General features: G+C 38.6%; 3 protein-coding genes and 1 non-coding gene across 5 annotated transcripts; 3 read left to right on the top strand and 1 right to left on the bottom strand.

Annotated features, from left to right (window-relative positions):
* Nucleotides 1–93: 93 nt before the first annotated feature.
* On the top strand, nt 94–7967 carry LOC121772581 (alpha-mannosidase). 2 transcript variants are annotated; one of them, XM_042169730.1, is made up of 29 exons: nt 94–1042; nt 1119–1202; nt 2258–2346; nt 2430–2604; nt 2682–2801; nt 2895–2978; nt 3070–3141; nt 3252–3365; nt 3465–3565; nt 3655–3748; nt 3872–4039; nt 4149–4238; nt 4371–4436; nt 4510–4566; nt 4748–4967; nt 5110–5240; nt 5400–5465; nt 5547–5606; nt 5679–5750; nt 5900–5947; nt 6068–6187; nt 6294–6359; nt 6425–6537; nt 6617–6704; nt 6788–6898; nt 6973–7068; nt 7150–7197; nt 7291–7362; nt 7427–7967. In XM_042169730.1, exons 1-29 carry the CDS (start codon nt 857–859, stop codon nt 7622–7624), a joined length of 3009 nt encoding a protein of 1002 aa, XP_042025664.1. In that variant the 5' UTR covers nt 94–856; the 3' UTR covers nt 7625–7967. The 2 variants fall into 2 exon arrangements, with proteins under 2 accessions (XP_042025664.1, XP_042025665.1); XM_042169731.1 differs by having other exon boundaries at nt 7286–7362; nt 7427–7568.
* A 3679-nt stretch (nt 7968–11646) lies between these two features.
* On the top strand, nt 11647–13891 carry LOC121769768 (protein EARLY-RESPONSIVE TO DEHYDRATION 7, chloroplastic-like). The gene is made up of 3 exons (XM_042166522.1): nt 11647–12685; nt 12798–12964; nt 13371–13891. The coding sequence occupies exons 1-3, from the start codon at nt 11757–11759 to the stop codon at nt 13655–13657; spliced, it is 1383 nt and encodes a 460-aa protein (XP_042022456.1). The 5' UTR covers nt 11647–11756; the 3' UTR covers nt 13658–13891.
* Nucleotides 13892–14849: 958 nt separating this feature from the next.
* TRNAI-AAU lies at nt 14850–14923 on the bottom strand. Its single transcript has one exon. It is a non-coding gene; the product is annotated as a tRNA-Ile (tRNA).
* Nucleotides 14924–15005: 82 nt separating this feature from the next.
* LOC121770565 lies at nt 15006–18429 on the top strand. Its single transcript, XM_042167299.1, has 3 exons — nt 15006–15097; nt 16712–16825; nt 17921–18429. The coding sequence occupies exons 1-3, from the start codon at nt 15020–15022 to the stop codon at nt 18050–18052; spliced, it is 324 nt and encodes a 107-aa protein (XP_042023233.1). The 5' UTR covers nt 15006–15019; the 3' UTR covers nt 18053–18429.
* The last annotated feature ends 5122 nt before the right edge of the window (nt 18430–23551 follow it).

The raw sequence follows: 23551 nt of genomic DNA on the forward strand, positions 1-23551 counted from the left end.
TCTGCATCTTGGTCGTGGAAGGTCACTTGGTGAGACACCACACGCACATGAGTAGCTGTAGCTATATACACCCCGTCTCATAAAAATTGACTACTTTTACATTTTGTTCCGTCCCATAAAAACAAACATTATTTTTTCGTTATATTTCTTACTAAGCAATACTTCAATCATTTTTGTTTTTAATTTCTCCTACTTTAATTAGTAAATGCAGTATTTATGTGTGTGATACTTTAATATATGTTCTGCCGACAATGTTTGATTTGTGGTGATATAGTTGTCTTGAGAAGAATCTTCTCAACTGTAATTGGTAGGGTGGGGCTATTAATATCACTTTCAGAATAATTCACCAGAGAAAGAAGTCAAATTAGTATTTTCAGAAAATAAAAGGAAGATGGAAACGATGCAGATAATTTAAACATAACGATTTGGTGCGAGGGGCTATGACGAAAATCTGTCGTTGGATAAATCTTGGGTGCACGACAAAACTGAATTGGATAGTGGAGAAATCGATATGAAATTGCATTCCATATAAAAAAAGTAGATAATAATGCAGTGAAGTGGAATGTAAAAGTGCTCTCTTTTTATTTGTTGTCTGTGTCTTCTAGTTGTAGCCCTCAGGTCACCCCACCCTATTGCTTGCTTCCTTCCTTCAAATATATAACTACCAACGCAAAGAAAACAGCTTCTAACTACACTCCAAAAACCGGCCTCGGATTGCCAGATGTAATCATTTCCAAATCACATAGCCGGCACCAATTCAGACAAGACAAGAAAGACACCAATGATTATCTTCCCCCTTTTCTTGCCTAGTTACTCTCACACCCCTTCAAAGGTCAAATCTTGATTGAGTTGGGAGATGGGTTTCTCAACTTTACTTTGCATTTTGGCTGTTTTGTGTTGGAATGGAGTTGGAGGGTACGATACTGGGAGTGGTGTTGTTGATGGGAAATTGAATGTGCACTTGGTTGCTCACTCCCACGACGATGTGGGCTGGCTCAAGACAATCGATCAGTACTACGTTGGCTCCAACAACTCTATTCAGGTGGCTCTTGTTTTTGACTTGGTGAGTGGGGCTGTTTTGGTTGCTTCTCACTTCTCACTTTGTTGTGTCGGTGCAGGGTGCGTGCGTGGAGAATGTTCTGGACTCGGTTGTTGTCTCCTTGCTTCGTGATCCTAATAGAAAGTTCATTTTCGCTGAGATGGTAACCTTCCTTTCTTCATCATGATCATGATGATTTTTATCTATTTCTAGACTTTCTCATGTTCATATTTGCTGATATTATGTACTCCCTTCGTCCCCATCAAGATGTCCACATTCTTACACAAGATTTTAGGAAGAGTTGTTAGGTGGAGTAATTAGACAGAAAAATGTGGAGTAGTTGAATATTTTAATGAGTAGAAAGGTATTTGTTTTCAAATATAGAAAGTGAACATCTTGAGTGGGACTAGAAAATTTTACTTCAGAATGGTGTCTTCTCTACTTTTGTTTTTTTACTCTTTTTGAGGCATACTTATGAATATTGTTGGTTGCGAAAATCAGGTCTAATTTGCAAAGGGGTTAGATGTGCCTAAATACCGGACTTTCACCAAATTCTTGTTTTGCACACGAACAAAAAATTAGTCCTACAAATACACGAACTTTTGATGTTTTTTTTTTATTATTTGCATGCGGCAATTTCTGCTGGATTAATGCCAAAGTAGCAAATTAATGCCAGTGCAACTAGTTGAAGTGGCGTAGACACTCAACTACAATGTTCAGTATCTCGACTATATAAGTCATATAGACATCTTGGGCCGTTGGGCGTCCACCTCAACATTAATTTGGAGATAACTGACAACCTTGTGAAAAATCAAAGCAATTGAAAGTTTGTGTATTTGGAAGCGTAATGTTTTAGTTCACGTGCAAAACCAGAATTTGGTGAAAGTTCGGGTATTTAAGCGCAACAACCCGCATTTTTTAAGAAAGTTTCTTCTTCAAGTTTGATGACTAGTATTTCCATGGCACTGTTTCTGTAGCTGTGATGGTGAAATTTGTATAACTTGCTGTGCTTAAACTGTTTGACCCATCTTTTTCTAGGTTGAGGTTCCTTTTCCTTTTCATTTTCTTGGAAGCCATAAACTTGGTAGGGAGTTAGAAATGCAGTGTATGAGCTATTGTCTACTTATTTAATCATATTTAGATATAAGAACAGATACAGCTTCTCAAAGTATAACAACAGTGGATGTTAACTTGTCTCTACCTTGGGTTTCTAAATAGGCATTTTTCACTAGATGGTGGGGAGAGCAAAGCCCAGAAATTCAACAAGTAGTAAGAAAGTTGGTCGATGCAGGCCAGTTGGAATTCGTGTATGGTCATTGCTTTCAACCTGATATATTTCAAACTTACTTCTATAAGCTGACATGGCGACTTCAACTCCTCGTCTCTGCAGGAACGGAGGATGGTGCATGCATGATGAAGCAACTACTCATTATATCGACATGATTGACCAAACAACTCTAGGCCATCAGTTGATAAAGAGTCAATTTAATACGACCCCTCGTGCTGGATGGCAGATCGATCCCTTTGGGCACTCTGCAGTGCAAGGTTACCTTCTAGGGGCCGAGGTACACGAGCTTTAATGGTTGAGATTTATGTTCTGCCTTATTCTGATTTATTAATCTTCACTGTGTGCACCATGTAGCTAGGATTCGACTCTATTCATTTTGCTCGAATTGATTACCAAGACAGAGCAAAGCGCAAGGGGGATAAATCTCTTGAAGTCATATGGCAAGCCTCAAGGACATTTGGGTCCTCTTCTCAGGTTAGAAAAGAAACAAGTGCTCAACTAGATTGTCTGTCTGTCTGTTCATCTGCTCACTCTTGTCACCTTCGACGTTTGTTTTCTTTCTTGCAGATATTTGCAAATGCATTTCCTCGTCATTATAGTGCACCTGATGGTTTCAATTTTGAAGTCAGCAATTCCTTTGATCCTGTCCAGGTTCTGTGACCAAGAATCCACAGTCAAGACCAAAGTCTTCGCTATTCTCTAGTGCATTTTTATTTACAGTTATCGTATTGCTGAACTGCAGGATAATCATCTCCTGTTTGACTTTAATGTCGAGCAACGTGTTAATGATTTCATTGCTGCTGCCATGACTCAGGTTAAAATTCATTTTTCTGTAATAATCACCAAAAGTAAAGAGTCTGGACGAAAAAAACACACGCGATTGAAGAGATATTGAGAACGTGCTAATATTGCTTTGATGCACAGGCTAATGTTACTAGAACTAATCATATTATGTGGACTATGGGAGATGACTTCCAGTATCAATATGCTGAGTCTTGGTTCAAGCAGATGGACAAACTTATACATTATGTGAATAAGGTAGTTATTTTTTCTATTTATTAAGATTGTCTATGTTTATTAGAATAAAAATGTTGAGTTTTCGTTCGTTCGCTGAAGTAACTAATCTTACTGAAACAGGATGGACGGGTTAATGCATTATATTCCACGCCATCCATATACACAGATGCGAAAAAGGCTGCCAACCAAGCATGGCCTCTAAAACTCGATGATTATTTCCCGTGAGCACTGCTCAACTTAGTTTAGGTTCTTCCGCAACTATTCTGTTTGATTTGATAAATGAAACTAATCAAGTATGTTTGTTTAATAGATATGCAGACAGTGCCAGTGCCTACTGGACTGGCTTTTTCACAAGTCGCCCAGCCCTCAAACGATACATCCGTTTGTCGAGCGGATATTATATGGTTGTTAGATTAATTGGATTCAGTATAGAAGAATAAAGAAAGTAGCATAAATGTAGTAAAAACCTTCTCGTTTCATCTCTTTTACAAGCAATTATGAAGTATGTTTAGTTTATGAATTTATAGGCAGCTCGTCAACTTGAATTTCTGGTGGGAAAGAGATCAAATGGTGCTAATACGGACAGCTTAGGTGATGCTTTAGGGATTGCACAGCACCATGATGCTGTTACTGGTACTGCTAAACAGCATACCACGAACGACTATGCAAAACGTTTAGCTATTGGATCCTCAGAGGTCCGTTTTTATGCATCTTTGTTCCATAACCACAGTGACCCTCTCTCCTTGCAGACTTGTCTATATAATTTTCATCTCATAAATTATGTTGCTATGGTTAATTGTATAGGCAGAAGCTGTGGTGGATTCAGCTTTGTCGTGTCTGATTGATTCAAAGTCGAATGGAAACTGCACTGCATCTACTTTAAAATTTAACCAGGTTGGTTGGACTTCAACCATTTGGAACTTGCTTTCCTTTGCAAAATTCTGCATTGAATTTCACTGTCGATATTTGGGGCTAATGGCGGCAATTCAATCCTCATTCGATCTAATGTTTCTCTATCTCTTACAGTGCCAGTTACTGAACATAAGTTACTGTCCATCAACAGAAGACGATGTTCCCAATGGGAAGAGTTTGGTAACAATTTATTTCTCTGTCTATGCACCAATCCTCACATCTATAGAAAAAGTTATTTTACCATGTATATCAGGTTGTTGTCGCATACAATTCACTCGGATGGGGCCGTACTGATATTATCAGGATTCCGGTGAGTTATGATGACGTGTTTCTTCTCTCAATTCTTTTCTGTTATTGTCAGAATCTAGAGTTATATTCTTGAAAAGCTGCATTGTGATGTTTTTCTAATGACTTGTCCATCTTCTCTATACTATACAGGATCTTCGAGATCTTTTCTTATCTCTACAATTTAACAAACTTGTAATTTACAGGTTAATGATCATAATCTTGTTGTCAAAGACTCATCAGGGAATGTTGTCAAGTCTCAATACATAGAAATGGATAGTGTGACAGATGAACTTAGAAAATTCTATCTTAAGGCATATCTTGGGATTTCTGACACTAGTCCTGCCAAATATTGGCTCGTGTTTCCGGCATCTGTGCCACCCTTGGGCTGGAGCACTTACTTCATCTCTAGAGGAACTCAAAAGGGTAATATTCACAGGTTTCAAGCTAGAATTCTGTTTATCAATATTCACTACTTCTTGATGCGCTTCTCTATACTCGTATCCTTTTTCAGAAGTTTGAGATACACATCTGTTTCTGAAGATTTCCTTGTATTTCAATGACACAGGAAGGAGGCGGAAATTTTCTAGCAGGGACATTGCACAGAATGAAACTATTGAGATTGGACCAGGAAACTTGAAACTGTCATTTTCCACCACATCGGGGCAACTTACGCGCATTTTCAATTCTAAAACAGGAGTAAGATCTGTTCTTGTTAGAGCTACTATTTCATTAATGGCTTCATGTTCTTAACCAGCAAAAACACACTATCTTTAGCTTTCAAAGTTCGATCTATTTGTTTCTTCATCGTGATTCCTAAAGAATGTTTGCTTTTGCACCTGTTTGCATTTATACCAGGTCGATATACCTGTGCAACAAAGCTATCTGTGGTATGCTTCAAGTCCGGGAGAAGCTGATCCTCAGGTATATTATTTGCTCGGTAACTAGAATGTCACAGATCATCGATCACCATTGTTTAATAATGAATCATATCAAACCTTGTAGGCTTCTGGTGCTTACATTTTCCGTCCCACTGGATCACTTCCTTCAGTTGTCTCTAGATCAGTGAGTGATCACTTCTGTTGGCTTAACTTTATATTTTTTGGAGAAAATCTAATGGTCATTTGCTGCTTTTAGGTTCCGTTGAAGATCATTAGAGGGCCACTAGTTGATGAAGTTCATCAGCAATTTAACTCGTGGATCTACCAGGTACAGTATATCTAACCTTTCCTTTTCACACTTGGAAGCATTATGTGTTCCTTTACGACCTAGTCGCACGCGCCTTCATTTGATAAACACCCGTCTTTCTTCATTTTGCTCTTAGATTTCGTTGTGCTCATTTTCTTCATATTTTTCAGATCATTAGAGTCTACAAAGACAAAGATCATGCTGAATTCGAATTTACAGTGAGTGATACGTGTCTCTACTGTGTGTTTGTTGGTCTAGTTTTTCGTATATGATGGCATGGAGTTATTGATGCTTTCCTTTCTTCTTTTCTCTAATTGTGCATCGTTCGACAATTATAGATTGGTCCAATTCCCACAGATGATAGTATCGGGAAAGAGGTTATCACGAGATTATCAGCTAATATGGCCACTGATCAAGTGTTTTATACCGATTCCAATGGCAGAGACTTTCTAAAACGCGTTCGTCTTCTATTATTTTCCCGTTGCACTTCACTGACACAGCTTAGTTTATCTTTTTTGTTCTTGGGAATGTTGACGTACCATTATTCTCCCTCTGAAATTCCAGGTTAGAGATTACAGAGCCGACTGGCCTCTCACAGTTACTCAACCAGTTGCGGGCAATTATTATCCAGTAAGTTTCTCAATCTAACTCATTTCTAATGCCTGTTACATAGATTGATCATTTTTTGATTGCAGATAAATCTTGGGATCTTCATCGAGGATAAGAAATCAGAATTGTCAGTCCTTGTAGATCGGGCCACGGGAGGATCCAGCATCAGTGATGGAGAAATCGAGTTGATGCTGCATAGGTATAGATACAATGCAAATCTTTTTCGTTTCTTATTTTTTCTCATTTTAGCAGCATTTCTGATCAATACTATCCATCAGGCGCATTCTCAAAGATGATTCGAGAGGAGTAGGCGAACCCCTTGATGAAATTGTGTGTATCAACAACAATACATGTGAAGGACTCACGGTAAAACTCATTTCTTACAATCTGCTCATCTTTTCAGAAGATGGAGTAAAGAGACGTTGTTTTGTGTTGTTGCCTATCTTTAGGTTCGAGGAAACTATTATGTCAGCGTGGACCAGCTTGGATCTGGAGCACGTTGGAGGCGAAGAGCAGGCCAGGAGATCTATTCGCCACTCGTGTTAGCCTTTTCACACGAGGTTAGTACTAATTAGCGGATGGAAAGGTATAAAACTTAAAAAGTTTTTTAACAATGCTGCTATGCACATTGCAGGAGTCGGAGAAATGGAGCTCTTCGTATCAGGTGGATGGAAGTTCCATGGCATCAAACTACAGTTTGCCTTTGAACGTTGCACTAATTACTCTCCAGGTAATCGACTATAGGCGTCATCGAGTTTTATGCTAGATTTGTTTTGTCTGATCTTGTTGTATGTGGTGGTGATTGATTCAGGAGATGGGAGACGGGAGTGTCCTCCTCCGTCTGGCGAATCTGTATGAGGTGAAGCCGGTGACTCAATACCGAGAAATCGGAAGTAAAAGAAGCTTTGTAAATCATTTTCTCTATTCATGCCATTATGTTGGTGTAGGGCAGGCTGGTGAAGATCCTCCTGACAACTCAAAAGTAGCCAAGGTTGAGCTGAAGAAAATGTTTAGGGGCAAAACGGTAAGTTCGCGCCACCTGAAATCCTCTATCAGTATCGGTACTAATGCTATTGGTATTTATGTAGATAACAAAGATCAGGGAAACGAGCTTAACAGCGAATCAAGACAAGTCGGAGATGAAGAGGACGACATGGCAAGTGGAAGGCACGGCACAGAATGAGGCTGCTGCTCCTGCTCCGACTAGAGGTGCTTCGGTGGATGCAGCTACTCTTCTTGTCCAAGTTGCTCCTATGGAGATCCGGACCTTCATCTTAACCTTCTGAAACGACACGACACGACACACATGTTGATTATGATCAAGGAAAGCAGCATTTTCTCCTTTGCTTGAACTTCTTCAATAACACCACACCACACCACCCCACCTGCTGTCTGTCATTTCTTCCTAGCTGAACAATTGAAAAAACAGAAACAGCAAATAATAAAGCTGAAGGAGTTGTTGCAGCACTGGTTTTCATCTGTCATTTTTAACTCTTAAAATACTTTCCAATTTATGTTTGGTGTTTGTCTTAACTTGCATTTTGCAAATATATAGAGTTAGCTGTTTTGGGTTGGTTTTCTAAATTTGGAATATTTATATGGAGTAAAATTTTAATGTAATTGATATAATGGGTAAGAGTCTCATGTACTATTTTTTTTTAAGTCAACTTTCATGTAGTACTCCCTCCGTCAAGCTTTAGCAGTCCGAATAATTTTTCTATACTTGTTTTGTAAAAATGATAATAAATAATTAAAGTAGAGAAATGGTAAACCAAGAAAGAGAATAATGTATATAAGACTCTTTTTTACATTATTCTCTCTTACTTTAGCATTTCTCTACTTTAACTATTTATTATAATTTTTATAAAATAAGTGCGCAAAAGTAATCGGGAGACGGAGGGAGTATTTAATTTATGCATATAGAGTTTAGAGAGGAATGATATGCTATCTACCTTATATGAGCTATTTATGTGAGCATCACTCTCGTTTGACGCAGGTTTAACATTTTCATTTTGATTTATATATTTAGTTTGTATCTAATACATTAAAAAATGTTATTGAAGTTTTTAATTTCACAAAATTTATAAAAATCAAAATTCGATTGACTCTTTTTCTCTATAACTTCAAATAAGTTAATAAACGAGCAAATCGAGATTTGATTTTTATGAATTTTGTGAAATTAAAAACCTCAATAACATTTTATAATGTATTAGAATCAAACTAAATATATAAATCGAAACAAACAATGTTAAACGTACGTCAAACGAGAGTGGTGCTCACGTAAGGAGCTCATAGCTGAGCGCCATTGGCGGGCTGCGAAAATACGATTTTTCTCTTTTTTTTGATTGATTCAAGTTATATGGAAGAGATAATTGAACCGGATGAATCAGTTAGCAAATGTCGTTTCCACTTGAACAAGTTGATCTCGCTTTCACACGCCACCAATGTAATTTATAAACTCCTAATTTTGCACTACTTTAACAGTAAAGCGGCAAGTTCGGGGTCGATCCCACAGAGAAGCTAGTGTATCAAGTGTGTGAGTAGTGAACAGGGGGTTGACTGCTGCCACGCTTTACTTTTGGGAGTTTTTAACTACTGATTTTAACTTAGGCGGAAAAGTAACTAACTACTTGCTCAAGGGAACTTTAACTACTAGGCCAAGTAAATCTCAGACTGGAATGAAAATTAACTACTCAGAACAGTAAACACGATGATGAAAACGAAAGCAACTTTGATTAAAACTAAAACTCAGAACAGTACAGCGTGAAATTTAAACTAAGCTAACACTTCGGAACTACGAAAGCAAGTAAACCGAGGAGATCCTCGGTAGGAAACTTAAGAATACGTCGACAGATATCAAGTATTCTGCAGCGCTCCTTCAATCGCCCTTTCTAACTAAGCATTACTTTATCTAAGCTATCTAGGGAACTGAACTAGAAAGCTAAACTAAACTAAACTAAAGACGGAAAGTAAAGGATCCCCCTCTTTTTAATGTGGTGGCACATCCTCTATTTATAGGCTCGGCACGACCTCCAGCTGGATAACGATCTTGGCAGAGAATATTAGCTCATGCTGAGAGTGAGCGACTCATTGATTGCTACGTGCTCTCCTTTTAGAATGACGACGCTTTTCAGTAACAGATTCGTGACTCAGCTCCGTCCTTGCGTCTCATATATCAGCACGTGTCCCCTTCTAGAACGTTGTCCTTGATAACAGAATGATGCGCAGCTCATAGCCTCATGTGTCTTTCTTCTGGAAACAGTGGTCCCCTCCTTGACTGCTTGATTACTCTTCTTGATCAACTCCCCGGATATTTGGCCTTTTTCGCCTATTGTACTCGCTTGATCAGTTTGGCCTTGTTGCCTTGGTCAAGCGGCATTCCTGCATATTTAACACTTGCTTTGCGCGATAAACTGATCAAGTAGCGTACATTTTACCCCTAAACCGATGCATGAAATGAGCCTTATCAGCCATATTTAAGCGCATGAGTGTGGAGCTCATGTCAGCAATTTTCTTTTCATTTTTATTATTTGTTCTTTTTTCTGAATAACGGCACAATTGGATATTTACTCTTTCCTAGTGAAGTAAGTTATATTTTTTTACAAGCTACTTTTTCATCTATTATTTTATTTTATTCTCTCCACTTAACTAACAAAACTCTATTTTTTAAAAACTCGTAACTAAAAAAAACTAAAACGGGTTGCATCATCCGCGCCATCGTCCGCGTCGCCCACAATGGGCGGACGATGCCATATCGTCCGCGCTTCGTCCGCGGACAAAGCATCGGGCGCGGACGACGCATCGGGCGTGCTATCGTCCGCCCTATTGCTGATGCTCTAAAAGTAATGTTTCACCTAATGAGGGACGAATGGATACTTAATGTTGTTTTATAGTACTACTCCTTTTGTTCCAACTAAAATGACACACTTTCCTTTCAAGTCTTCCCAATCTAAATGACATATTTCTATTTTTGGTAACTTTTTCTCTCCTATTAATACACCAACCGCTTTTTTCTCTTTTTTTTAATATTCGATTCTCTTTCTCTCTCCATTTAATATTTACATCTACTCTTTCTCTCTCCAATTAACCATATTAATCAACAATTCCTAAAATCTTGTACTGACTAAAAAAATGTGTAATCTTAGCTGGAACGGAGGGAATATTACTAATTCAATAGTTAAATTAAATATACTGCTTTGCGAACACAACGGAAATTGTACTCCTTCTGTCCCACAAAAGATGTCTCACTTTCCTTTTTAGTTTGTCCCACTAAAGATATCAAATTTCCATTTTTAGAAAAAAATTTCTCTTACAATAATATAAATATTATATTTTCTCTTTCCACCTAACACACAAAATAAAACCTCCTAAAATCTTGTGTCATCCCACATGTGTGACATCTTTTGTGGGACGGAGAGAGTATAAACATTTGGTTTGTGTGTTCGGCACGAGTTTTAATTCATAATTGATGAAATATAAGAGAGATAGAAAGAAAAAATAATTAAAGTATTGTTACTAGACTCACCTCTTTAGAGAGAAAATATTTTTCAAAATTAGAGTGTTCATACTTTTTAGGTACAAATTAAAAAAGAAATTGTTCGTATTTTTAAGACGAGAGATATACTCTCTCCGTCCCATAAGAATATGCACTCTTTCATTTTTAATCCGTCTCACAAGAATATGCACTTTTCAATTTTGAAAACTCTTTTCACTCTAATGAGGTGGGACCCATTCTCCACTAATAATATTTTAATTATTTTTTCTCTCTACCTCTTTTACTTTTCCAATTTTGCATTAAAACTCGTGTCGAACCAAAGTGCATATTCTTTGAGAACGGGTGGAGTATAAGACATGATTGAAATAAGCTTTTCTAGATTATTTGGATAGTGTTAGTAATCATAACCCGGTGTTTGATTACCTTAATTGCATTTTGGGTGAGAACACACGAAGAAGAAGAAAAAGATGAATTGGGGGCAATTTGGTGTGGAAAGGCTAAAAAATTGAATCTAGATTTTTGGGTTATACACAATCGTACGGGTGGAGGTGGGGTTGGCTTATCTATGCTAAGGAAGATAAAAATCCAAAATTGAGGAGGTCAAGAAAAGTATCCCGGCCCGGGTAGACAACCCTCCCAAGCAAACATATGTAAAAGCATAGATAACTTTCTGTATATAAGCTTTTCTATACAATCAATCAGCCCCTATCATACGAAATGAAATGCAAGTAATGAAAAATCTCAAAAGCTTAGGACTATACAACACTAGACTAGATTACAATAAACACTTGATTAAAATAAATAAATAAATAAATAAAGATCCCGCGTTTCGTGCCCGGGAGTCTCTCTTCTCTCACGCGTCTCAATCTGCATTTCCTTAAATTTCATTTCATCGTTGATTTTTCCCCAAATCCACAACTCCAATGGCATCCCGACATCCCTACCCTAATCGCACCCCAATGTACCCCCAAATCAACCCCACCGCCCCTCCTCTCTACCCTACCGTCGACACCAACGACCTACACAACCTATTCCCCTCGCCGCGCAGCGAAGGCTACTCCCCCTCCGCGCCGCCCGACTCCGCCGAAGAGTCCTACTTCACCATCCCCGGCGCAATCCTCCACCTGATCGACACGCACTACTCCGTCGAGCTCGCCGCCGGAGATCTCCAGATCATCCGCCTCCGCCAGGGCGACACCACCGTCGCCGTCCTCGCCGCCGTCTCCAACGAGATCGAGTGGCCTCTCACCAAGGATCTAGCTGCCGTCAAGCTCGACGCTTCTCACTACTTCTTCTCCTTCCAACCCCCGCGCCACGGCGACTCTTCCGACGACTCCAGCGATGAGGAAGGATCGAAGAAGAACAAAAAGAATAAGAAAAAGAAGAAGAAGAAGAAGAAAGGAGATCAGAAGAAGGAAAACGACGTCGTCGACGTCTTAAGCTACGGCCTCACAATAGTTTCAAAAGGCCAGGAGGATTTGCTCAAGGAATTGGACGCAATCTTAGAAAATTGCAGTAATTTCTCTGTGCGGAAGGTGGATGAGAAGGCGCTGGTCGGCGCTGCTGCAGCAGAGATCACTCCAATGGAGTGGGAAACGGATGCGAAAAAGAGGGAGGAAGTGGAGGGTCAATGCGCGGTGTATTGGACAACGCTGGCCCCAAATGTGGAGGAATATAGCGGAACAGCAGCAAGGCTGATTGCGATGGGGTCAGGGCAGCTCGTTAAGGGGATATTATGGTGCGGAGACGTCACAATTGATCGGTTAAAATGGGGGGATGAGGCTATGAGGAAGAGGATGGGTCCTAGTGAGAAAGCTGAGATTGATCCCAGCACTTTGAAGAGAATCAAACGGTTTGTTTGTGATTATAATCCATTACTATTAGTTATCATCGCTAATTATACGTTTAAAAGGTCAATTGATGTTGGAGTTGGTGTGTTTATGTGTGTAATTTGTTGTGTACAGGGTTAAGAGAGTGACGAAGATGACTCAGAGAGTAGCTACAGGGGTTCTTACCGGAGTTGTGAAGGTCTCGGGATACTTTACTGGTTCCCTTGCTAACTCAAAAATGGGGAAGAAGTTGTTTAAGTACTTGCCAGGGGAAGTTCTTCTTGCTTCTCTTGATGGATTCAGTACGTCGAATAATCCTTGTTTCGTTGCTTTCTGCTTGTATGCTTTCTGTTATTAAAGTGGCATATATGAAGCATTATATCTTTAACTGATTAGCAAGTTCCTGTTTGTAGTTTGTAATTGATCTTTCCTATTGTATGCATATATGTATGTGTGTGAATTCATTCGTGTCAGTGAAATAAGCGGTCGGATTATCATTGTTGAAAGGGATTAACATATGTAGTGTACATAGAGGTCCAAGTAGACGAGCAGCGATGATCACATTGAAACACTGAAAGGTTGAGATTTCATGAATGAGAGTTTCCTTGGCTTGGCTGCTAAGGGTTTCATTCAACTTGTGTTAGGATTTGGTTAGCTTAAATTGAGTGAACATATGTGTTTATGGATCTATGTTTTTTGTGACAACAGGTAAGATCTGCGATGCTGCTGAAGTGGCCGGGAAGAATGTGATGTCCACGTCTTCCACAGTGACAACTGGACTCGTCTCACACAGGTATGGTGACGAGGCAGCCAAGGCAACGAGCGAGGGGCTGGATGCTGCGGGGCACGCAGTGGGAACTGCGTGGGCAGTGTTCAAGATAAGGCAGGCATTGAATCCAAAAAGTGTGTTGAAGCCTACCAGTTTGGCCAAGTCTGCTGCTAAATCCGCTGCAGCAGAAGTGAAGAAGTCGAAAGCAAATAGCTCAAGGTTTTGATGCCAAACTGTGAAAATTTGTTGGGATTGTATTGTGGATTGGATTGCAGTGAGGTAGATGCAGACTAAGGTCTCTATTTGTATGTATATGCTTGTATTTTTGCCCTTTTGAATCCTCAGCCATATTTGTCAATGCTTGGAGCTATTTGGATCTGGGCTCGAAAAATCTTGATTGTGTAAACATTTTTATTGCATTTTTGTATCATTGCCTGATAAATTTTTAATATTTTTCATATACAACTTGTACTGCAATACTATTAAGAACTTCATCCGTAAATTTGTCAAAATTTTCCATTTCCGCCAATTCAATAAAATTTATCACATTTCACTCTTTACTATTTTTGACAGTGGACTTCATATTCCATCGACTTATTCTCACTCACATTTTAGGAGTATAAAAGTAGTACTCTTTCCGTCCCACCACAAGAGATTGATTTCTTTTAGGCATGAGATTTAAGAAAATGATACATGTATATTGAATTAAAGTTGAGAGAATAAATTATGAAAGTCAGAAAAGTAAGAGAGATAAAGAAAGAATAAAGTGAGAAAAAGAGAATAAAGTAAAAAAGAGGGAATAAAGTAAGAGACGGTTAAAGTTTTATTTTTTGTTAAAATATGAAATTGATTACATGTAGTGAGACAACCCAAAATGAAAAGTTGATCACTTGTGGTAGGACAGAGAGCGTATATAAAAGTAGAACTTACATTCCACTAACTTTTTCAACTCATGCCAAAGCGTGACAAAATTTACGAGACAGATGGAATAATTGACTAAGTTTTGCAACTCACTTTTCATTACAATTCTTAATTAAAACCCGTGTCCGATCAAAATGTGACATAATTTATGAGACGGCGGGAGTAATTGACTAAGTGAGAAAATTCATAAATTTAATTACTGATAATAAGTTAACTTAACTTAACAATAATTATTACTACCAATAAAAAAAGTGGAATGATGAATATTATAAAAAATGTGACATAATTTATGAGACGGCGGGAGTAATTGACTAAGTGAGAAAATTCATAAATTTAATTACTGATAATAAGTTAACTTAACTTAACAATAATTATTACTACCAATAAAAAAAGTGGAATGATGAATATTATAAAAAAACTGATAATAAGTTAACTTAACTTAACAATAATTATTACTACCAATAAAAAAAGTGGAATGATGAATATTATAAAAAAAGTGGCCCATGCAGGTTTCGAACCTGCGACCTTCGCGTTATTAGCACGACGCTCTAACCAACTGAGCTAATAGGCCGCTGATGATTGTTTACAAAACTTTCATTATATGTAGATGTTTGTTTTGTTATGTGAAGTACTCGTATTTGTTTGAGTAAACTGGCAGTTGTTTCGCATGTCGTCAGACGAAAAATCAATCGTTGAGCAAAGGAATTTGGAGGAATTTATAGTTCCAGCCATGAAAGATTACGAGGTAATTCTTGTTATACCTATATTTACCACCAATTGTATGGAATTTGGTTTTGTTCAATTCTCCTAGGTTTTGTTATACCCTTTTCGTGTATTTCCTCTGTTAATTCTGTGAATTTGGTTTGTTGATTGGATTTGGACTCTGGCAACCAAATCTCTTAGCTTCAATTTTGCTTCTTTAATTTGGGGAAAAGCTTCATAAAGTCACTTTTGTGTACCAGGATTCTGAATCTAACTATCTGTAGAGTTTTATGTGATCATTTATTGGCTAATGAGGGTTTCGACATGAATGGATATCAGAATCGAAATGCAATCAACATCTATACATTTTTAATGACTAAATTGTAGAGAGTTGAGATTGGTAATGAACTGATATTCTGCTTGATGTAGATTTTTTGGTTAATGGTTTAATTGTATTGTATGGGCTTGGTGATTGGTTTCTTTTAGTGCCATGAAGATAAGGGTACTCATCGCGTTGAGGGAAGTTTTGTGTTTTAGGATCAATTACTGCATTTTTGGTCACTCCATATGGCCGTATCATGCCATCTTTTATGAGCTGATATCTTCAAGTTACACAATGTTCTCGTCTTGGTGTAAGGGATCTATAGGTCTTGTCTATATCGGCTAGCTAGAGACGTTTCCTGGATCCTGATGGATAAGTTGATTTCTTGAAGAATCTTCCCTTTGAAGCTTGAACATTTTAGATCAAGCTGAAAGAGGAGTATGCTGGAGTCTGGAACTGATTGCATACTCTTCTCTGAGGAATTTCATGCCGTATTGTAGGATCAAATATTCTTCACAGCACGTCTTGTAGGTGTGGCCTCACCTAGGAAAGGCAAACGACACTTCCAAACCAAAGGCTCTGCTTAATTTAACCCTTACAACAGTCAGAGTATACTCGAAAGCAAAAGGGTTATATCAAAATTAGGATATGCTTTTGATATCAATATGCAGAAAAGATATCTTTTAGTTTGTTAAGAGTCTTGCTATTAGTGGAGTCTTAGAGATAGGTCTATCGTTTAGAGTTTTATTCAAGTTGGAGTATTTGGTAGAGTCTTATGAATAGCTATGTTCCCTACTTTTGAAATATTGAGAAATAAAATTAACTCAACTATTTTTGCTGCGGCCTTTTCGGAGGATGGCCTCTTAGTCACAGGAGGAGTGTTTGTCTTTTGTTTTATTTATTTTATTTCTGTTCCAGCAGCTTCTTCATCATCTATCATGCCTACATACCATATGTTTCCTATGCTGAGATATTAGCAAATGCTTACGGTGCTTTTGCCTATTACTCTTCTGTTGATAACCTGAGTACAAAACAACTCTAAGTGCTTAATCTGGTAATGCTAGACAAGCTGGAGCCTCATAAGAATTCTACTGCAGCGAATGTGAATATTGACGAAGACCAAAAAACAATGATACCCTAATACTCTGTTATCCTGGTTGGGGATAATATCCTAATGGTGGTGAAGAGCCATTCTATAGTTACACTCATTTATTTTGTGCAACAAATCAGATCATTTTCCCCAAGATTTCAACTTTCTAAAGTTATGCTTCCTTTGATCAGTAAGAAATGCAGAATTATCATATTTGAATTAATTATCTGTGAACTATATTGTAGATTGAAGAAAAGAAGCAAGCTGCTTCAGATGTCATGTTTCAATATTCAAAATTTGCTCTTGCGTGTCTTGGAAACCAGACTCGGCCATGTGACTTAAGATTGCATCTGATGAAGGTATGCTCTTACCCTTTTTTCTGTAACTTTTCCATATTTTATGCTAATCTGGATTCCCGGGTCTTGTAATCTCCCCTACAACCATGCGTTCTTCTAGGACTGTTTAGGTTCAAAACTTTATTTCTATTGTTTTGTCTTTTACGGAATATCTTTATATAAGACCATTGGGGGATATGTGTTTTTGAGGTACTTTGCCTTAATTTATGTCATCGGGTCAGGCAGAGGGATTTGAAACTGGGTAGTGCAGAAACTTACTGTATATCGTTAGCAAAATAATCAGTTGGTTCTTGAATAAGATCTTACATTAATCGAGTACTAATAGTGGATTATATTTGATAGCAGAAGATCTTAGAACACTAAAATAAATTTCTAGGCTTCTAGCGATACAAAATACAGAGAAATGAATTTCAAATCTGAGCTATGTGGCCATTTCTTTCCACCATGTCCTTCTCTCTCTTTGGTTGCACCGTGTGTGTGCGCGTGCGCACGTGCATAAAACTTTAACTCTCCAAGCAGAAAAGAACTGAATCAAATATTAAAATATCAATGTTAGACATAAATTTACAAATAACTGCTAATTTTTGTTAGATAACTGCAAGCATATATGTCATTCTCTATTTTTGGCTAAGAATACGAAGCAAGAAGCTGAATGGCTAGGTGCTTAGTGAAAATTATATTAGCCATATCAACATCTAAAAAGCATTTTGCTTTAGTAGCTCCCACTATAAAGTGATGGGAAGGAAGAAATACCTCTTTCATACATAAAAATGTCGAGGAATGTATATATATTTTAACAAGCCAATGTTCCGATTATCAGATATCCTCCCAGTGAAATAGTGACTTAATAAAATTAAGCCATTATATTCCAGTCTAAAAGATAGGGTTCCTTTCACATTCCCTTTTCTTCAGCTTTATTTGTGTTAACTATGTCTGGATATTCTACGATTGGATGTTTTAATTATGTCAATTATCTCTAGCTAAATTCCATATATATCACTGGAAGTTGAACTGCCCAAAGTGAAAATAAAAAAATAAGCTAATTGACAACAAAACAAGTTGGTCTCATTCTCTGGAACATATTCTTGTGACATACAGGAGATATCTGGTTTGCCGACTTCACTGAAAAAGGCACCATCTCACACAGCCGCTTCTCCTGATGTTATGGGAGAATCGTCTAGCTCAGGCACTGCAAGGCTTGACAAGGCAGATAGTTTTAGAGCAGTCTGAGATTTCATTGCTAATGATTTTGTCGCCATCATCATGAAGCTGGCTTACTCCTGCTCTTCCTTCATCATCTTCAGTGAATATATGTAAATGAACCATAGTGACCTTGGAACTCATATGTCTGCATTCATCCGTTGTGTCATATAGACGACTCCCCACACCGTGATAATAGAGCATTTTGTACGTTACAAGCGCACCCTCTGTTTCCGAGAGTGCATTTAGATGATGCAGGAGTGAAAGTGTGACTGGACTGTTCATGAAATAACATTCTTTTCTGCTATGGGTATCTAAGTTTAAAGAGGACATTATGTAAGATGGGATGTTATGCATGTAACTCTTCATTCAAGTTTGATAATTACATGAATCGTATTTGAAAATCAGGGTATGCACTTTTACTACCGATGTAACTTCACTGAAAAATGCATAATCTTCTGTGAGCAGATGTCTTTAGGCCACCCGCAACGCGTTACGCGGGTGGCCCGTGTTTCGTTCCGCAGTGACGGGACCGGGACGGGACGCGTTGCAGCGTCTCGTCCCGTCACCAGCCCGTCCCCAGCACGCCCCGCAACCCGTCCCACAGTGACCAATCGCGTGACGTCTCGCCACGCGCCGAGGCGACGTGGCGAGCTCCCAGGCGATGCATGACGCCCACTCGCCGGCCCGCGAGTGGGATTCGTCACGCTGACGCAATAATTCATTTTTTAAAAAAAATCAAAATAAAAAAAATTAAATTAAATTGTGAAAACGGTAATGTTACCTTTTTTATAGCCGTTTCCAATTTTTATTTATTTATCATTTTTTTTACTCTATAAATACTCCTAATTCATCCTCATTTCATACACAACTACACATCTATTCTTCCCAAATCATCTCCATTTCCTCTCCAATTTTCATCTCAAATCATCTCTCTTTTATTCTTCCCCAAAATTTAATCGATCTCATGGATCCATATGAGCAAATGCGTCAAATAATAGAAGAATCACTTGAAGAAGATCGACGCCGGGAAGCGGAGGAAGCCGCGCTGCCCCAAAGACACTCCCGGACTTACATCCATCGTAACCGGGAGGAAGCCGCCGCAAGGTTAGTCCGCGACTACTTTTGCGATAATCCTGTGTGGGGAGATACCTACTTCCGTCGCCGTTTCCGCATGCGGCGATCGCTATTTCTCCACATCGCAAATACATTGGCGGGCCGGGAAGAGTTCTTCCAAGAAAGGTTCGACGCCGTCGGCCGTCCCAGCCACACGACGCTGCAGAAATGTACTGCAGCAATCCGTCAGCTTGTGACTGGAAAAACAGCGGATGTGTTCGACGAATACCTCCACATTGAAGATAGCACTGGGAGAATGTGTTTGCTCCAATTCTGCAAAGGCGTCCGGGCAGCCTTCACCGACGAATTTCTCCGGAATCCAAGCACGACAGATTGCCAGTTCCTGCTCTGCCTTCACGAACAAGTGCATGGCTTCCCCGGGATGCTTGGCAGCGTCGACTGCATGCACTGGCAATGGAAGAATTGCCCGGTGGCGTGGAGGGGGTCGTACACGAGCGGCCACAAAGGCACCCACCCCACCGTTATACTCGAGGTCGTCGCCGACTACCGGCTATGGATCTTGCATGCGTACTTCGGGGTCCCCAGCTCGAACAACGACATAAACGTGCTCCAGCAATCCGACCTCTTCGCCGAAGTTTTGGATGGTAAAGCGCTGGCCATCAACTTCACCGCTAACAACCGACGCTATAGAATGTGGTACTATCTTGCCGACGACATCTACCCGAAGTGGCCAACCTTCGTGAAGACGTGCGCTAGGCATGTGAACGCAAAGTAGATGCTTTTTGCGCAGAAGCAGGAGGCTGCTCGGAAGGATGTGGAACGGGCGTTCGGGGTTCTCCAAGCGCGCTTCAACATTATCAAGCCCCGGCTCGTTCGTGGTTCATGGAGAACATGGTCGACATCATGTATACGTGCATAATCTTGCACAACATGATTGTCCAAGACGAAGGACCCGAGACGGGAAATTGGTTCGACCCCAAAGCCCCTGGAAGCTCAACTGGCAGTAGTCCGCCTCAAAGTGGAGTGCATCCGTCTATACAAGAACGATTGTCTATTCGGGCAAGGAAACGTGACTCTTCCGCCCACGCACAACTCCAAGATGATCTCATGGAGCACATTTGGGCAAACTTTGGTGGAGGAAATTAAATTATGTATTTTTATTTTTTTAGGATTTTTAATTATGTTTTTTTTTTAATTTTTTACGAATTTCATGTTGTAATGTTATTTTATTTTTAATGAATTGTGTTTTTATTAATTGAATTTGGTGGAAAAAAAATGAAATTGATTGAATAGTAATTTAAGGGACGGTTAAGGGACGGAGGGTTGTAGGTTCCGTCCTTTAGTTAAGGGATGGAGTAAAAAGGTACATTGGGGGCCGCAAATAGTGTTTTAAAGGACGGTATAGTGACAACGTTGTGGAAAGCCTTATTCATAGGCATTCGAGTAAATGAATTTAATTTTAAAGGCCGCTCGCCATGGAGGACTCGAACTTGGTCTCGAGTATTAACCTCTCTACTGCTTGGCTAACTCACACACACATATAGACATTCGTTTATAATAGTAGTTAAATAAAATGCTTGCAGAGATAAAATGAATGTGACAATTTCGCTAAGCTCTTACCAGGCCTATAAGTATTACAGAAGTTGATATACTTTACAAAACATACTCCCTCCGTCCCATAAAAATATATGTACTTTTCATTTCCGTTTGTCCCATAAAAATATGGGCATTTCCATTAATGGAAAGTTGTTTCTAACTCATTACCTATATACATCAATTTATTTCAACTCATTTGTTGAAGCTAGTTGTCCCATAAAAATATGGGCATTTCCATCTAATGCAGTTGCTGAAGCTAGTTGTCCATTCCATCTACCATTAAGAGCCGTTGCATCTACACTTAAATATAGCCTACACCCATTTAGGAAGCCATTGATACTAGGCTTGAAGCAACAAAAAAATCTTTGAAAGTACACCCCATCTTCGGTCTCTTTCAACCCTATCTCAACCACGCTCCCTAGCATTTTAAGCCCAACCATTGCCTTAAAGTTAAACAAATTCCCAAAACTGTCTTCCCATGTTCCATACAAATTTTCACGTGCAATCTACATACCAGCATATATAGTTGAATAATTAATTGTGGTTACATACTTCTCCTGTAACTCATTTTGCAACTTCTTTGCTCACATGTTTGGATCTTTCTTTAAAAAAGAGATTGTCTTTTCTCCAACCCAATGATACGATGCCATCTTAGTACCCACTCTACCAGTGGATGAACAAATATGCTCACCTTTATTCAAAGTAACCTATTTCAGGGACACAAATATATTAGTTAGAAATGCACACATAATTAAAATTAGGAAATATATTAACTACATTAACAGTGCACATTATTAACAAGTTAGCAAATATGCCTTGACATGCTTTTCTTCTTTCATCAACCTAGCAACAATTGACCATGGACAACTCTTTGCTTTGCAGAAGCATCTGAACAAATTTGGATTGGATTTCTCCGTTTCTAGTTCAAATTGAGTCTTTATAGCATGTTTCTTCACTGCTCTCCTGAAATCATTCATATTTGCATATACGGTTCCAACATCCATCGGAGGGTCTTCCATATCATGAAATACAGTCTCTTCATTAGGAATATGATCATCAACTGTTATGTCCATTATCTCATCAACAATTGGATCAGAATTCATTTTCTCTACTGCATCACTAGGTTTCTCTAAGGTTAGACCAACAAAAGCAAACATTGTTTTTTCATCCATCAAGCTCTCGGGAGCACCAATTTGTGATTCTTCAAGTGGAATAATTTATATATGATCCCAATCAATAGCATCAATTTCATCTATGTGATCCATTCTACCAAATAACAAAAGAACTAAATATATCAAAATTTTCAACATAATTATATAAAATTTCAAACAAATATATATGTATATATAAACAAATTTGTATATATATATATATATATAGGGTAGTGTTAATCTCATTTTCTTCCCTTAGATTTAAGTTCCTTCTTAATTGGAACCGTTAGATTTGAGGGATGGACGATCCGGATGATAAGCTTACTAATGATCCCGTCTGTGCATTATTAGGGCCCTTTTGTGCATTATATGGGCAAATTAGTAAATGTACAGTACCAAAACCGCCCAAAAACGGTAGGCGCGAAATCTAAGCGCCATATAGCCACGACCTTCAATCTACTCTACCAATTTCTCACTCCAAACGACTCTCCCTCAATCTCTCACCCCATTTCGTCTCCCCAATTTCCATCCACTATCAAAACCCTAGCCGCATCTTCAAGGGACTTTCAATCTCCACAGAGCATTGATTGTCGTATGTTTCACCGTCCAACCGTCATTCCCGTATTGTGCGAGCATCTCCTGAAGTCGAAGAAGAGTTCGGGTTTGAAGAAGGTTAATTTCTGCGTCCAACCACCGTTTATCCACCTACCACACCACCAACTCGACGATTCACAAATTTTTCCCCAGAAAAAATGAGGTTTTCAAAATCTTATTGGACAAGATGTTCTTAAATAATTATTTCGTATTCATTGTGGTTAGGGCTGGGTCTTTAATTGATTTTGTAATTATTTTCTATTTTACAATTATTTAGTTACCTATAATGTTGATGAAATCCGATAGGGTTCTGATTTTTTGGTTCGTCTCCCAGATTTATCATGACGAAAAGAGGACGTCCTTCCACTTCACAACCATCCCAGTCTGAAGGTGAGCATTCAATTCCATTTGCATGTCCAATTCCTGGAATAATTGGCTGCTTCTGTACATGAAGTACTGGGCGAATGCAATATTCATGGCCGCATTATTTAACTGAATCTGTACATTATTTACCTATTTGTATGCATTAATTATCATGTTTTAGGCATTATAGGCCTGTTGTTGTACATGGGTCAATGAGTGAATGCAGTAGTTGTATGTTCATTACTTGATTGAATCTGTACATTATGTAGCTATTTCTATGCATTATTTATCATGGTTTAGCTATTATGTGACTTGTGTTGTACATGGGTCAAAGAGTGAATGCAATATTTGTATGTTAATTACTTGATCGAATCTGTACATTATGTAGCTATTTCTATGCATTATTTATCATGTTTTATGCATCATTTGACTGCTGTTGTACATGAGTCTAAGAGTGAATGCAATATTTATATGTTCATTACTTGACCAGATCTGTACATTATTTGGCTATTTGAATGCATTATTTATCCTGTTTTATGCATCATGTGACTGCTGTTGTACATGGGTGAAAGGGTGAATGGAATATTTGTATGTTCATTACTTGACCAGATCTGTACATTATTTAGTTATTTTAGTGCATTATTTATCATGATTTATGCTTTATGTGACTGTTGTTGGACATGGGACAATGGGTGATTGCAATATTCATGGTGCATTTGTTGATTTATTCTGAACATTATTTGATTAT

The sequence above is a fragment of the Salvia splendens genome, chromosome 16 (assembly GCF_004379255.2).
Source record: "Salvia splendens isolate huo1 chromosome 16, SspV2, whole genome shotgun sequence".
Taxonomy (NCBI): Eukaryota; Viridiplantae; Streptophyta; class Magnoliopsida; order Lamiales; family Lamiaceae; genus Salvia; species Salvia splendens.

What these genes read in the sequence shown, in the direction of transcription:
- LOC121772581 (XM_042169730.1), top strand. Translation starts at nt 857, where the DNA reads ATGGGTTTCTCAACTTTACTTTGCATTTTGGCTGTTTTGTGTTGGAAT. An exon ending in CATTTGGGTCCTCTTCTCAG is followed by an intron (nt 2,802 to 2,894) that starts GTTAGAAAAGAA and finishes TCTTTCTTGCAG; the next exon opens with ATATTTGCAAATGCATTTCC. An exon ending in GCAGAGACTTTCTAAAACGC is followed by an intron (nt 6,188 to 6,293) that starts GTTCGTCTTCTA and finishes CTGAAATTCCAG; the next exon opens with GTTAGAGATTACAGAGCCGA.
- LOC121769768 (XM_042166522.1), top strand. Translation starts at nt 11,757, where the DNA reads ATGGCATCCCGACATCCCTACCCTAATCGCACCCCAATGTACCCCCAA. An exon ending in ACTTTGAAGAGAATCAAACG is followed by an intron (nt 12,686 to 12,797) that starts GTTTGTTTGTGA and finishes TGTTGTGTACAG; the next exon opens with GGTTAAGAGAGTGACGAAGA. An exon ending in TGCTTCTCTTGATGGATTCA is followed by an intron (nt 12,965 to 13,370) that starts GTACGTCGAATA and finishes TTGTGACAACAG; the next exon opens with GTAAGATCTGCGATGCTGCT.
- LOC121770565 (XM_042167299.1), top strand. Translation starts at nt 15,020, where the DNA reads ATGTCGTCAGACGAAAAATCAATCGTTGAGCAAAGGAATTTGGAGGAA. An exon ending in CAGCCATGAAAGATTACGAG is followed by an intron (nt 15,098 to 16,711) that starts GTAATTCTTGTT and finishes ACTATATTGTAG; the next exon opens with ATTGAAGAAAAGAAGCAAGC. An exon ending in TAAGATTGCATCTGATGAAG is followed by an intron (nt 16,826 to 17,920) that starts GTATGCTCTTAC and finishes TGTGACATACAG; the next exon opens with GAGATATCTGGTTTGCCGAC.